Source organism: Mesoplodon densirostris, chromosome 19, assembly GCF_025265405.1.
Source record: "Mesoplodon densirostris isolate mMesDen1 chromosome 19, mMesDen1 primary haplotype, whole genome shotgun sequence".
In the NCBI taxonomy this organism is placed as follows: Eukaryota; Metazoa; Chordata; class Mammalia; order Artiodactyla; family Ziphiidae; genus Mesoplodon; species Mesoplodon densirostris.
In genome coordinates this window covers 17925969-17942067 of record NC_082679.1, presented here as the reverse complement: position 1 = coordinate 17942067, position 16099 = coordinate 17925969, and the positions used below count along the sequence as shown (strand labels likewise).

The 16099-nt window shown below is 42.8% G+C and overlaps 1 protein-coding gene across 4 annotated transcripts; it reads left to right on the top strand.

Annotated features, from left to right (window-relative positions):
* The first annotated feature begins 5966 nt into the window (after positions 1-5966).
* On the top strand, positions 5967-15694 carry CEBPG (CCAAT enhancer binding protein gamma). 4 transcript variants are annotated; one of them, XM_060083608.1, is made up of 4 exons: positions 5967-6176; positions 6780-6967; positions 11782-11864; positions 12167-15694. In XM_060083608.1, the coding sequence occupies exon 4, from the start codon at positions 12256-12258 to the stop codon at positions 12703-12705; it is 450 nt and encodes a 149-aa protein (XP_059939591.1). In that variant the 5' UTR covers positions 5967-6176; positions 6780-6967; positions 11782-11864; positions 12167-12255; the 3' UTR covers positions 12706-15694. The 4 variants fall into 4 exon arrangements, with proteins under 4 accessions (XP_059939591.1, XP_059939592.1, XP_059939590.1 ...); XM_060083609.1 differs by lacking the exon at positions 6780-6967; XM_060083607.1 differs by lacking the exon at positions 11782-11864.
* Positions 15695-16099: the final 405 nt, after the last annotated feature.

The window sequence follows — 16099 nt, the reverse complement described above, 5'->3', positions numbered from 1 at the left end:
TGCACGTGGGATCTAGTTCCCTGATCAGGGATCAAACCCAGACCCCCTGCATTGGGAGCATGGAGTCTTAACCACTGGACCACCAAGGAAGTCCCTTCGCCACAGTGTGGTTGTGTTGTTCATTTGTAGTACAGTTAGGTTATTGGTTCCTGTTTGTACAACATTTCATTTTGGGTTCCTCCCACATCCTGGTTAGTGTTAACTATTTGTTTCTGGGGTTTGTGAAACCTCACCACAGTTCTCAGAGTCAGAGATATACACAAAGATATACTCACAGAGGTATCACTTGCTCCCTCATCCCTCCTACCCGCTTCCCACTCTCCCATTCTTTCTATCTCAGTCCCATCCACCCCTCATAGGTAACCAATATCATTAGTTTCTGATTTATTTGTCCAGTGTTTCCTTTGCGTGACTGATCCCCTGCCAGTATTGATGGTAAATGGACAAGAGCAGCGGCCAAAGCCTTAAAAGGACATGGAAATGAAGGGTGAAGTTTACCCCAACAGGTAAGTTTCTTAGACTAGGAGACATGCTGGCCAAGGCTGAGGGGACTCTAGAAGGGGGACTGATAAATTTGATACAATATCAAATAAAGTCCATACTTTATTTGTATTTCCTTAGTTTTTACCCAATGTCCTTTTTCTGTTCTAGGATCCCACCCAGGATACCACATTACATTTGGTTGTCATGTCCCCTTAGGATTCTCCAGACTTCCTCTGACTTTCCTTGTGTTTGATGACCTTGACAGTTATGAGGTGTGCTGGTCAGATAATACTTTGTAGGATGCCCTTCTATTGGAATTTGTGTGGTGTTTTTCTCACAGTTAGACTACCATGAGTTCTTGGGAGGTCAAGTGCCATTTTCATCTCATTATAGCAACATGGCTTATGTCTAATTGATGTTGACCTTGCTCAGCTGGTTGAGGTAGTGTTTGTCAGGTTTCTCCGCTATAAAGTTTCTCTTTATTTTTCCCTTTCATGCTCTGCTCTTCAGAAGGAAGTCACTATGTGCAGCCCATACATAAGGAGTGAAGAATTATTCTCCCCCATCTGAGGGCAGAGCATCTACATAAATTATTTGGAATTCTTCTGCATGGGAGACTCATCTCTTCTCCAACATTTATTTATTTACATCAACATGGACTCTTGGGTATTTCTTTTATACTCTGGGTTATAATTCAATACTACGTTAGTTGTTTTCCACTCAAATTGGTATTAAGACTCTTAGGGCATTAGGGGCTCTTCCATTTTCTTCCTGTTCCCCTTTGACATGCTATTTTGGACTGAATGTTTGTGTCTTACCCTTCCCCTGCCACATTCATATGTTGAACCCCTAATCCCAAACATGTTGGTGTTTATAGCGATGGGCATTTGGGCAGTAATTAGGGTTAGAAGAGCTCATGAGGACCCTCTTATAATGGGATTAGTGCCTTTATAAGAAGAAACACTGGAGAGCATGTTTCTCTCTCTCCCAGCATCCACACAAAGATCACGTGAGCACACAGTGAGATGGTGGCTGCCTACATACCAAGAGAAGAGGCCTTGGAATAAAATCTACCTTGTTGGCACTTTGATCTTGGACTTGCCAGCCTCCAGAACTGCGAGAAAGAAATCTCTGTTGTTTAAGCCACCCAGTCTATGATGCTTTGTTATGGCAGCCTGAGCTAAGACACATAACCTCATTGTTTTGTTTTTTGAGTGTTCATTACTTTCTGGCCTTGCAAGATGCTCCAGATTCATCTTGTGTATTTCCTGCGTCAATCCTAGAATCAGCCATTTCTCCAAGGAGCCCAGTTGCTATTACTGGAGAATGTTATTAGAATCCAAGAACAGAGTCCCAGGTACCGAATTCTTTTTGGATGGACAGATTACTTTGTGCCTGCTATGTTCCAGGCACTATGTTAGCTTCTTTTCATGTCAGTTTACTTGATCCTCATAACAATTCTATGAGGAATTTACTGTTAACCCTCTCTACAGATGGGGAACAGAGGTTTAGCTAGGGAAATGCTAGCCAGCATCACCTTGTTCTGTCTCCAAAATCCATCACACCGCTATGATGGAGACTGGTATCACATATGTCACAAATAGACAAACCAAAAAACCCTCTGTTTATCTTCAGTTTTGTGCTTCATAGGCACTGGAATAACTTGCATTACAATCAATATGTAACAGGTAATCATTTTTTATTCAGTGGGGTGACGATATAAGAATAAGACCCTCCTAGGCCCACAACATGATACGGATTACCTCTCCTGATACGTACAGATGTCACGCCACTCTTATGAGCACAGATGCATGCAGCTCTCCTCATGTGTGCAGACAGTCTGTGCCTAGCTTCATGTGCTCACAAGGTACACACCACAGTACACACCAATCCTTGTGTGTACAGATGACATGTACTACCCTTAAATGTACAGGTGACATGTCTTAACTCACAAAATAATGAAATCCGACATGTGAAAAAGTGCTTTATAATGGGCATTCACCCTATTTGCCACCCGTTCAAGCTTAAACTATGTCAGATTTTTCTCTTTCATGCATAGGACCTGCTCATGAAATTTGGGGATATCCTAAGACAACCGTTTAGCATCTTAGCTGTTATGATTCTAAATAGTGCTTCCAAAGGTAAAATTGGACGTTTAAGTTTTGCCCTCAAGGATGGAGAATCATATGATACAGGAAAGGACAGATCAGACAACCAGAGTGATTAAGGCTCTGTCAGAGTGACCGCGGTGTGAGCTGGTGCTTGAAGTGGATATTGATGGATTCGTCTGCTCAGCACTCCCTTTTCCTCTGGAAAGTGCCTCTGCCATCCCATCCATAGCTGCCCTGTTAGTACATCATGACCTGGTCCTGGCCATCTGATCATTCCAGGGAAGAGCACTTGATCCAGCTGGACCAACCCCAGAGTCCTTGCCTGGGACTTTTGTAACAGGAACTTAAAAGGTGAGTGGGCCTTTCTTTAGTGACCAAAGCTGTGAATACTGAGGCTGTTAGTGGCCGTGTGAAGAAAGAATAATGCCCTAAAATCTTTGACCAAATCCTTCTTTATGCTAAGCCTATTCGGGGATGGTTTTCAGTCACTTCCTATGAAAACAGCCCTAACCAATGCAGAATGATGGCCAATCACTGTCCTGTTATTGCTAATATACCAGAAAACATATCTACTGAGACTCGAACCTGTGACAGACATTATCTCAATTCTCAAAATGCTATATAGCTATAGTCCAGATCTTTCAAAGGTGGTAAATTTGGTATATTAATTTTTCAGAAATTTTCCAAATACACATTTGTGATACTTAAGTATTACCCTAAGTACTTAAGACACATTTAAGATAATACTTAAGTATGCATAGTAAACGTCTATTGATCTGGCTTTCAAACAGTAAGAGATTTCAAATTACTAAACTTTTTCTCCACTCTGCAGAAAGAAGTGAAATGATAAGATGTGGTAATTAAGGGAATTATTCTAAAAACGCCTTTTGAGATACCCTAACGAGTCAACATCACCTTCAATATTGTGAATATTTCAGTGCCTGAATCATCAAAGCAATATTAAGCACAGTATGACTTTGCTTTGAAGTGTATTTTAGTCTATTACAATTCTACGGATATAAGTTGTTTATAATTCATGTATGAGCATCATGGTAATAACAGCTAATACTTTTGAGCTCCTACCATGTATCAGTAGGGCAGTGTTCTAGGGCCCTAACTTTTATCAACTCCTTAATCCTCACAACAATTCTATTGAATAGACACTGTTCTCCCCATTTGCAGATGACAGAGAGGTTAAGTAATTTGCCCGAAGTCGAAGTCGCACACCAGTAAGAGGTGAAGCTGTGAACAGAACAGCCTGACACTAGAGTCCTTACCTGTTAGGTAACTAAGTAGATAACTGTAGTAGCTCTCAGGTAACTTAGCCTATTCAATTAGCAGGAGATCCTACTTCTCATGTCCTTTGGAGGGGATTTTAATGTACTACTTCTTTACAAATTCTTTGGATTTGCAGACTATGTATCAGGTATCAGTGAGGCAGAGATCCATGCAGGAAATTTTTCTTTGATTATAGTGGCTTGTGTCCCTGTGACTTGCAAGAAACAACATGGTGGATCTCCTCAAACTAGAGACAGCTCCACCAGGCTCTCCTCATTTCCTTATGGTGAGAGCAAGTCTTTCAGAGGATTTCCATCTCTCTTAGGGTAAGAATCAGAACCCTTCTCAGGCCACAGGCCCTGTCCGTCTCATCGGTCTCCTCCGGGGCACTGTGCTTCAGCCAAAGAAAGGTGTTTCTCCCATCTCAAGACCTTTAGATAAGACAGTCCCTCTGACTTGAAGGCACATCCACTTCATCTGCACCACCTAGGCAAATCCTGCTCATCTTACAGTGTTTCCATAACCCACAGACCAGGTTTGATTCCCTTCTTATAATCTCTCGCAGCATCTTGTACTTCCTTCTTGTAATAGCTGCGAAAATGGTAATTAGAAAATTGTGTGGTTACTGAATGTCTGTCTCCCTGCCTCTAAATGTAAGCTCCATGTGGACAGGGACTGCTTGTCTTGTTTGTTGCTGATTCCCCACAGCTTAGCACATAGTTGGCACCAAATAAATATTTGTAAACTGAGAAAACAGAATTACCAGCTACCAGCTGAAGAGGAAATAAATACTCTAGTCTCCTTGGCATTGACTAATCCGCTGAGTGTGGAAGAAGGCCTGCCCAGACAGACACAGAGAATGCTGGAGCAGCTTGGCAGAGTGGTTAGCAAACCAGGTGATAAATGAACATATATACATTTTTTTTTCTATACAATTTTTAAAGTGATTAGGACATGGTGAGGATAAAATTATAATGTTGAGAGCAACAAAATCGAATCCAGTTTTAATAGTGCTAAAATCTTGATCAAAGAAATTTCAACTCAGAACACTAAGGGCCAAAGTGAAAGAAACGTACTGGTTTTGATGATATTGTGTCATTCTACCAAGTCTGCTTCTGTGGTATTCAGTGTTCACTTTTAGTTGCAGCCCTCTTAATTTTTATATCTTTATTTTTTTCGCAAATGTTTTATCACCTCTTTACTGATTCCTCGAAACCGTCTTATGCGGAGAGGTGGTGCCATGGCCTGGGTGATGAAGAAACCTTTCCTCTTTCAAAGACTCCAGTTTTTAGACGATAAGAATTGCTAAAAAGGAAGCAATCAAACCTGTCTGCCTGCACCCAGCGCGCTGCTTCCCAGTTGTAATTCGCTTTCAGATCCTCCTGTGAATCGTCTTAGATAAATAAGGCTGGTTTGCCGTCCATTTTTTTGAGTTCACGTCTCTCAATCTGTTCACCTGGAGGATAGCACAAGGGAATTGATCGTGGAAATTCATTTCTCCGTAACCACAGTCTGCACCAGTGACATCAACACTAATCCTACGTTGGGAAAATTTTGCACCCTTCGTCTTTCAACAAGTTTGCAGCTGCCTTCAGAGCCGTGAGGTCCAGGACTTCTCTCCAGGCTCCCTCCGAGGGGCGCGGGCCGTTGGCGGTGAAGCGACCGTCGGGCGCCCCGCGTCCCGGGAGACGAGTCTGGTGGGCCGTTCCGGGAAAATGTCCCCGGCAGCGACTCCGAGGCGGGGCTCCCCGAGGACGTGGTGAAACCAAAACAGAAATCGATGGTTCAAAACATCACCTCAGCAAATTGTGTTTTCCAAAGACAGGTGTTGCCTTCATGAGGCTACGGTTCTCCAATGCCTCCAACTTTCACAGAACCTTTCTCGCAGCGGGTCGCCTACCGCTGGGGTGCCGCCCCGCGCGATAGGCCGGGGAAGCCCGGTCGGTCGCTCGCGCCTCGCCCGCCCACCGCGCAGTGGGCTACGCCTCCGCCACGTGCCCGCCTCCCGCGGCCAGGCAGCTCGCGATTGGCTGGCTGCGCTGTCCGTCGCGGAGGGAGGGCGCGTCCCCCTCAAGCCGGCGCTCCCATTGGTTATGGCGGCGGCGGTCGCGGCCGGGCGCGCGGCCGCGGCGAGGAGGGGAACCCGGTGGCGCTGGCGGCGGCGGCGGAACGGGCGGAGGCTGCCGGTTTCGTAACCGTCGCTCCTCCTCGCTGACTTGCGGGCCGCGAGGCCTGGGTCGGGCCGCGCCGTGCGGGGCCGCTGGGAGTGGAGGCCTCTTGGGGGCGGGCGGGCTGGAGGCGCAGGTAAGGAGGCCGCGGGCGGGCTGAGGGAGGAGGAGGAGGCCGCGGCGCCGCCGGCCGCTCGCGTGGGCGCGGCCCCGGCCCGAGGAGACCCGGCCCGGCCCTGGGCGGCCGGCTTACCGGGAAGGCCCCGCGCGGCCCGCGGCGCGGGCGGCGGCCCGGCGCGGCGTGTGATGCAACCTGCCGGCAACACCCGGCGGGGCCGCTGATCTCATCCTTGGCCCCGGCCCAGCGCCGCGGCGCCACCCGCAGACCCCCGCGCTCCCCCAGCGCCCCTGCTGCCGGCCCGGGACGGGATGCGAGCCGGGCTGTGCCCCCTCCAGAACCCGGCCCTCTGTTTGTGCAACGTGCAGTGTGACCAGCCAGGCTCGTATTGGCCCCTGGGGATAAAGGGTGTTCCCAGAATAGCAGAAGGTGGACGGTATCTTACTTCAGTGCCACCTGGGATATTTCCTGCGCCTGCAGAACTGCTCGGTGTCGGGTACTCGAGAATCCTTTTTAGAAGTTAGTCGAGTAGTCAGGGAAGGCGGTAGAGTTTTAAATATGTGACTTTACACAAATAATAATTGTGCTTCCTTATGGAGCTGTACTTTGAATATCCTTCAGGTGACTGTTGAACACAGGTTGGATGAACGTGCAGCAACCACGAGTTGACTAGAACAGAGAAGGGCAAAAAATGAAGTGTTTCGTTAGCATGCTTGGACGGAACACAGTAAGGAAAATTGCCAGCAGAGGTGTCTAGATGGAGAGGATGGAAATGCATGTTCGAGGGGAAGGAGAGTCTGTTCTTCCAAGTAAGCTCGTGTGTTTTTATTCTTCAGAAGGTTTAATTGCTGGGCTTTTCTCTGGTCTGAGGTTTGTGCTGTCATCTGGCGTCTTAAAATGTGTCCGTTTCAGGATGGTTTTAACCTTGCTGGGTTACACAAAAATGGGTAGTTCTCTCTCCCAGTGTACACTCACTCAGTTGAATTCTTATTGGAAGAGATTGTCCTTTGATTCAGATAGGATGTGGGACGCTCAAAGAAACTTTTGAAATAAAATAGTATAAAGGTTTGCTTTACTAAGAAATTCTGCATCTAAAAGCCCTTGACAGTTAAAAGTTAAAATCTGGTCAGCTGTTACTGCTTGAGTAGTATTTGGGATAAGCTATTAAAGCTGAATCACTGTTTTGGAAAAACTCAGTGTAAACAAGGCTAAATAATTACAGGATGCTAGTGAGCTGAAGAATTTTTCAGTTCGAGTCCTGCTTCTGGTGGGCACACTTGGCGGATTCAGTCATTTTAATACCCCCCTGAAAAACATAGGTGGAAGCAAAACTTAATATTTTTTCCCCCAGAATATCCTCTAAATTCTCAAGGTCACATCATGACTGTCAGCAAGGTTGTCTGATCTTGGACAGGTGGTTTCATCCCTTGGGATTTAAACAGCACCTGTTGAGTCCTAGGTAAAGATAAATAGGACCTCATGGGGCTGAATTTGGTCTTACGGCCTAAGATTGTCTCACCTGATCACAGAAATGGTAAACGCAGGTAGCCACAATTCTAGGTTTATTATGTATTCTTAGGAGGGGGTGCTTCCATGGGCTCTTATACTGGTAGGTACATTGGTCTCCTGTCTTTTTGGCTTTTCAGACCTATCAGTTAAAAAAGAAAAAGAAAAAAGAATTGAGCATGACTCCCTAATAGATGTATGTTTATAAACAATGTGTGTGTATTAGTTTGTGTGTGTTGTTAATGGCACTAAAAGTAGAGTAAAAAGATGACATTAAAAAAGACAAAAGAACATACATTTTCTTCTCATACTCCAGTAGACCACTTACGTACTCCCTGAAGGGATGTACCCTCCTTCATGGACCCCTGCTTTGGGTCATGAAACCAGTAGTGGCAGATAAATAGAAATCCTGCTCATTTGGGTGTTTGTTAACTTTGCTTACCTTCACTTCACTTGTAGTACAGAGTTGTCAGACCCTGGCAACATATGTCTAAGAACTTGAGGTTATGGGAAACATAGTTGGGCAAAGTGGAAAATAAAGGTTCTCTACGAAGCAAAGACCAGACAAGAATGATGTTCACTGTATAGGCTGGGGACTAGAAGTAGTAAATGTTTTTATTTTCCTGTATACCATTAAGAAAGACCAAGAACTTTAGGTGGTAAGACCATAATATCTTAGTAACCGTCTTGATTTAATTATGGTTGTTATATAAGAGATTTTAATGCTAGAGAAATCTCATTTTTATGTAAGACATTTGTAAAAATAAGTGTTTTCTCTTAGCCTTTTGAGGCTGTATTCAACAAATATTTCTTGAGCACCACCGCTAGATGCTGGGCATATGGTGATAAAGACAGAGTTCTGTCTCTAGATTAGTCTACAGGGAGGCACACTGTCGAGCTGGCATTGACCAAGAAACTGGGGGAACAAATTGGACAGAAGCACAAAGAAAAGATAACGTGCAGACAGGTGCCCCTGAGAGATGATGTCAGCCTGAGGTAATTCTGTGGCATTGGGATGGAGACGGATAGTAGAGGTGAGGTGTTTTGAGGGGGTGGGGGTGGGTAGAATTGTCAGATGCCAATGATTTGAACAGATTTGGAATAAGGGACAAACATCTGAATATTTTGGAGTGTAGACCTTCGTTGAGGAAATGGGAGTTAAAAATTTATTTGGGGGGCAGGGGAGGAATATCTGGTTGTACACATGTGAAGAAAATGACAAGAGGGTTAGGAGAATCCTTGAGAGGTTTATTTTCCCAAGTGAAACTGGAGAAAATTTTGATTTTGTTTTACTCATGTTAACGTTTTGAGTTGTCACTGTGTCACTGATTTGAATGCACATTACTTGAATTAAGGAATTTGAATTTAAAAAATGTTACCCACTCAGTCCACCTTTCTTAAGGTCCATGGTTGATTTGTAGCAGTGGCTGTCAAACTTCAGTGTCATCAGAATCATTTGGAGGTCCTGTTAAAACAAGATCGCCCAGCCCTATTCCTAGAGCTCCTGATTCCTAGGTCGGGGGCAGCCTGAGAGTTCACATTTCTAACAAGGTGATGCTGCTGCTGCTGCCGGTTCAGGGACCACACTTTGAGAACCACTGCTTTTCAGTTTTTCTCCTGCTTCCTGCTTGAATGATTCACAACAAGGAAACAAGGTGCCACTCTGCTTCCTATAGACTGAACTTTGGAATAGTATTTGTCCACATAGGAGCCAGACTTTCATTTAGGGTTGAATATCCAGATTTGAAATAAACTTTTTTCTTTTTGTGCATTGTAGGTGCTCAATAAATGTTTGTGGAAGAAACAAAAGCACAGATAACTGTGTAAACTAAAATATGTAACTTGTAGAGGCAGCTGTTTTGCTCAGTGTAAAAAACAAAATTGATAATAGGTTTGGAGTTAAGTCTTAGACCACTTAGCTCTGACCCCCTTTCCTTAGTGGATAGCTCTTCACTTTAAGAGCTACTTTCTTGGCTTGTCTTCGGTTGGAGGACTTAAAAAAACAAAAAAAAATTGGAGTTCTTTTTATTATCTCCAAGTTTCCTTTTCCTACATTTTTACCAGTTTGATGATTACTCTTTGTTTTACAAGCCGAAGGACTCATTTTCAAAACCTTGCCTACTACGTTCAGCCTGCTACCTTGAGTCAGACTGACGGAAAAGAGCCCTTCCCTGTTCCGGTATCTTTGAGAACAGAAATGGGCATGAACATCACTAAATTTGGAGGCTATAATAAGAGCTTTTGGTGACTGAAGTTCGTGGTATATTGTCAAAGTCAGAAGGCATTTTACCATTTTACGTCCCTCATTTGCAGATGGGGAAATCGAGGCTCACAGAGGGAAGGGGTATGTCCAGAGTGAGACGGGGAAAGTCAGAGCCAAGATGAGAACTGACTTGGTTCCTGGTTTGTACTTCTGTGGATCATTGTTATCTCTGAGTTTATTAGAGAGTAGCTTTAAAGACTAAAAACCTAGTTGACATATAAAACATAAAAAGGAAGATAAATAAGATGAACATAATCATGATTGTTGAGACACTCCCAGGAGATGCGTTAAACAAGTTCATAAAAATTGAGTAGGGCTTCCCTGGTGGCGCAGTGGTTGAGAGTCCGCCTGCCGACGCAGGGGACGCGGGTTTGTGCCCTGGTCCGGGAGGATCCCGTGTGCTGCAGAGTGGCTGGGCCCGTGAGCCACGGCCACTGAGCCTGCGCGTCCGGAGCCTGTGCTCTGCAGCGGGAGAGGCCACAGCAGTGAGAGGCCCGCGTACCGCAAAAAAAAAAAAAAAAAGAAAGAAAAAAAAATTGAGTAAACACTTTTCACTTCACACCAAATAGATAAGCAATGGTATAGATGGCCTTTAACACTATTAGTGGTAAGTGTAGCACAAATTATACTGAACCGCCACTTTTTAACTGGAAGAAAAAATAGGCAACATGATAAATTATCAAGGGAAATGTGAAATATCCATTACTGAAGATAGACTTGGAGTAGATATCCATCATGGTTTGGAAGGAAGCTTTTGGTGTTTCCTTAGCACTGAGGTGAGAACAGATGACCGGCTAGCTCAGGGCTGCCTGTGTGGCTTGAAAAACAATGGAAAGTAATGATATATGGCCTTTTTAAAAGCAAAGATTTTTAAAAAGCAGACCAGTAAATGGTGTTTATACAGAAATGCCTGGCTAAAGGTTTGGGTGAAGCTACTGGCGTTTACTAACTGAGCTTTTCTTAAGAACTGTAAGGTGTACTCATTTGAGGCAGTTCATAATTCTGGCTGCAGGTTTTTTTCCACTGATGCAGTTTTAGCAGTTTTGTGAAAAGAGAACGGGATAGTTTTATGGTTCCTAACGCTGCTTTCTCAGTTTCCAAGAGTGCTGTGACTTCTTGGTGGGCACGGTTCACTCAGCTGAGTCAGTTTGTCTTGAAGTGGCGTCATGATGGTAGGATAGGTCTGCTTTTGACACATCTTGAGGCAGTTGTAGCGAACTGGTTGAATTCATAGTAATCCAAATATGACTGGTTCTGAAACTGTGACTTCATTTCTATGGGCAGCACTGCTGCAGTATTTCAGAATTGGCGTTTCCTCTGTGCTCCTTGAGCAATGTCAAGTGGGTGCAGGCACCGCAGCTGCTCTGGCTCTTGGTCCAGCCTGAGTCCCAGTGCTTGCACCTCCTTGGATGCATCATCAGGGCTTTTGTTTCTTTCCTTGCGGTTTTAGGCTGACTGTGTTTAGATGTGTTTACTAATTATGTCGAGAATTAAAAAAACACTGTTAGAAGCATGATGGGATGGGGAAGCAAATTGGGTATCTCAGAGCTCCTAAATCTGTGATCCAAGAAACTAACTTAAAAAAATCTCTGTAAACTACTCTCATTTGAGGTCATTAAAAAAAATAAAAACAAGCAAAAAACACCTTTTCAAAATATCCTATAAAGATTCTTACGCTCCAGGAGAGAAGTCACGTCCTTGATGACTCAGTCTCTGCATATTAGAGTAAGGACCATGCAGAGATCGCAGTGCAGTGCTTCCCGATGGGCACTGGAGACTGGGCTGGGCGCTCTGCCCCAGCCTTCTATTCTGACTTGAGCCGACAGTTGAAACTTGTTCCCTCTTTTATTGCAGGTGTCTCTCCTATCATAATGGAGCTCATTGTGTTTAAACCAAACATGGCACGTTTCTCTCTAGCAGATTGCCAAGTGCTCTTGGTTCATATGTGCTACCTAACGAGTGGTATTCTTTTGTTTTTCCTCCCATTTTTGATAACAAGCACAGATGGGCAGTACCCTCAGGGGTTCAGATGGGTTGAATTTGGCCGTATGGTGCGTCTGTATTAACTTACCTCTAAATTACATGACTTAGACTTCTGAAACATTGGAGCAGTTGGCAGTTGTCATAGACTTTTCTCAGCATAATCAATTAATATTGGCCTGCTATTAGGTACATGCAAGTTTAATCTTATTTGATCTTGTCATTTCAAATATTTTAATGCAATTTATTTTTTAACTAGGTACATGTGAAGATTTCTTAGCAGATCAAACCATTGATCACCTTGTCCTCATTTCTACTTGTTCTGTGTTGACAACGGAGCGTGCCCAAATGAGCAAGGTATCACAGCAGAACACTACCCCGGGCGTGAATGGAATAAGTGTCATTCATACTCAGGCTCATGCCAGTGGCTTACAGCAGGTTCCTCAGCTGGTGCCCGCCGGCCCTGGGGGCGGAGGCAAAGCTGTGCCTCCAAGCAAGCAGAGCAAAAAGAGTTTGCCCATGGATCGCAACAGTGACGAGTATCGTCAGCGCAGAGAGAGGAACAACATGGCGGTGAAAAAGAGCCGGTTGAAAAGCAAGCAGAAAGCGCAGGATACGCTGCAGAGAGTGAATCAGCTCAAGGAAGAGAATGAACGGTTGGAAGCAAAAATTAAATTGCTGACTAAGGAATTAAGTGTACTGAAAGATTTATTTCTTGAGCATGCACACAACCTCGCAGATAATGTGCAACCCAGTAGCACTGAAAATACAACAGATTCTGATAATGCAGGACAGTAGACCTCACCCCTTTCAAACGTCACAACTTGTGGCTTGAACGTTAAAGGTGTGACTACCTACACTACTTGTATCAGCGGCTGAATCTCCATTATTCAAAGATCCATTGAAGGTTGTTTTCTAGAATCAGCACTGAAGAGTTGATTAGCTAAAAATGTTAGCCATATAATTTGAATATCTGGTTTTAAATGATAAGGATTTTTGTGGGGATAAAAAACAGTTTTAAAGGTATATGGTAAAAATAGAAAAAAATGCCCTGGAGCTTGATGTTCTTAATAAATCCTGACTTCCCAAGAAATGTTTCTTTTCTAGGTTGACAAAAGGAATGGGGAACTGGCAAGTCATGCAGAAGGGTCTTGGTTTTAATGGATATGGTTAATTGGATGAAAGAAAGTTGAATGCCATCTCTGTTTACCTATGTGTGACTTTTTTCTAAATTATGTATTAAAAATGCTTAGAGCTATAGAAACCAATCACTTTATAATTTGGAGTGATTTTATGTATAGCATAAACCTTGTTTTAGCATAATTAGTACCATTTTCCCCAGCAAGTACAAATTTTTGAATAGTGATGTCAGGTTAAGTAAAGAAACTCCATTGCATTTTAAAGGCAGTATGCAGCCATCTGGCTTAAAAATATAAATAGCATTTAGGAAGCAAATAGGTTTTTTAAAAGTAAAAGCAAAGCATTTGGGATACCTTTGGGTTATTGCATTGGCATTATTTTGTTAAAATTAAAAAAACAACTCAGTGGTTTAGAGAAACTTATGTACCAAAATTTTAGTTTCTGCAGATGCTAGTAAAGTAAGCATTTTTTTAAAAAACATACCATTTGGACAGCCAAGTTAGTAAACAAAACGTTTTAACAGTTTATGGCCACACAAGTTACTGATTAGGATCTTGAATATTAATTTCAGCAGGTAGTTTCTCCTGTGTTCAGATACACTGCAGTGGGGCTGTGGTTTTTAAAAGCAAAAATTTCTTGTGAACGATCACTTGATATTTGATCTTAACTGATTATTAGAAAAATACATCATCAACTCCATGCTATTTCCCAAAATAATAGTCTAAGAAAACTTGAAAGTGTAAGGTTTAACCTTTAATTTATTTCACTTAAACACATCGTTTTAATATTGTTTTTGCGACATTTTCTAGTTAGTGGGCTGTTCTTCGAGACTTCTGTACCACTTTTTATTCATTTGTATGCATTTATGTCCCATAAATTATTTTAGCAAGAAAATACTGATAAAACTCAGGATATTGACATTTTTGTTAAGACTAAAAAGTGGCAGTCACTGAAGATGGAAATCTCTAGGGTCTGGCTTATATAAGTGTTGGTAGTTTTGACTGTCCTTGTTGACTTTTTTTTTTTTTTTTTTTTAAGAACAATTCTAGCTCAAATTTGTGTTTTTCTCTTTTTTTGGTTTTTGTCTTTGGGTGACCTAGGCTGGTGAGAAGAGACTGAGTCACATCAGATTAAAAAGTTACCAGGTATCTTATTTGAACATGGTCATTTTGGGCCACATTGTTGTTTCATACTAGGACCTGGGACAGTGTAACCAGGATGTAACTCAAGTTGCACCCTTGGGTTGGTGGAAGAGTGCCGTCTGTGCCCTTTTGGGCAGAAGAAGACATCACAGTGCCCTGCAACTCAGCAAAGCCATTATTAAAGGCCAAGAGTCCCTTCCGCATGTGACAAGAGCCCTGTATTGTTCCATGAGAGTGACTGTCCCAGGATGGTTAACTCCCTATAGATCCAGGAGACAGGATAGGGCTTCCTATTAGGGTCCAACATCGGTTTACTGTGGTTGGAGTATGGATCTACTTGTAGGTTGATAGATGTCCGAAACAACTAACTAGGAGATACCCACAGAATCCTACTGAATCTTTAATAGCACCTCACTGGAGATGCAGTTAGGTCACTTGAATCTTTAAGCACCTATAAGAGGTGCTACAGACATTTTTAATCTCTTACTAAACAATATCTTTCAGAAATGGTTGTCCTCATGGAATTTCTTGTTACCAATTATATGAATTGACTTAACTGTCTTGGAAAAGAAGCTTTAGGGAAATCAGGTATGTACTCAATTATTTCAAATAAGAAAATAAGATTGTACCTTTTGGAAAAATTCAAGCTTTCCTTTTACCTATGCAAATCAAAACTAGCACCAGCAGTCATGCGTAGAACAGAAATGTTAACCATTGTCTTGACTATCTCACTGAAGTGTTTGGGAATGAAAGTTTTTAGTTTGATAGATTTATCAGTATAAAATGGAGGGAAACCAAGTATGGGGAATGGGTAAGTTTGGGAATTGTATATGACTTCTGTAACTGTTGTCCTGTAGGTTACATATGAACCATTAGGATATGATCTGCCTTTGCTGGCAGGTCTAGTGATTTAGGAATTAGGCTTTAGTATAAATTTCTAGCTGCATGTGAGTCTTCCGGGATGGGTGTTTTCTGACAGGTCTTGGCTGCAGGTGGTGCGATCCAACAGTTCTTCCTGCTGTCTGGCCCCTTTTAGTTACTGGGATGTGAGCTCAGATACTTTGGACATTCTTACCAAGAAGTAGTAAGATTTTAAAATATGACCAGATTTTTGAAATTCAGGTCAGGAGTGTGAAATTCTCAAATTTACATAAAGAAGTAGAAGTATGTACAATTTAATGTTTGGTGTTACAACAAAGGAAATCGTAGCAGCTTTTGATGTTTCTTAATCCCCCTTAGAGGGCTTGAAGCTTTGTACCTGAACAACCCAGTTAAAACACTTGAGTGTTTTTGATGCCTTAGAAATAGGAAAAAATTTTTTGTTTGACAAAAGCTAGGAAGGAAGAAAGTCCGTCCTATAGCTGTTAGATCTGCCTCTCAGGAAGAAGTACCTAACTTGTTCTTTTTGTTCCTGGCTTTCCTCAGTTTGTGAGATTACTCTATTTTTTTAAATATAATTTTATTTCTTTCAGTGAATTTGAAATAAAAAAAAACCTTTGGAATAATGACTGTATTTCATTGTGGGTTTCTTTATGTAGATACCAAGAATGTAGTGCAAATGTTGACCAGCTCTGAGGAGCAGGCAGATTCCCTGCTGCCTTTCTGTTCCCAGCCCAGGGCGGGGGTGAGGTGGGCGTGGGGGCAGGCAGAGGCGCTGTTGTCCCAAGTCTAGACTTCCCTTAATGATAGGAACCTAGTTTTCTCTGAATTTAGAGTGCCTTTCAGTAATATTCTTTGTCCCCTAGTCTAATGTAGAAATGTATACCAGAATAGAGGAAGCAATAACTTGCATTCTGCTTAGACAGCTGACGTCTCAGAGTGTGGTCTCCACCTACAGAGTGGTAGGAAATAAGTTCTGAGGCTTTGAGGTCGACGGAATGTCAAAGTAAGGCCTTTCCTCTAACAGTACA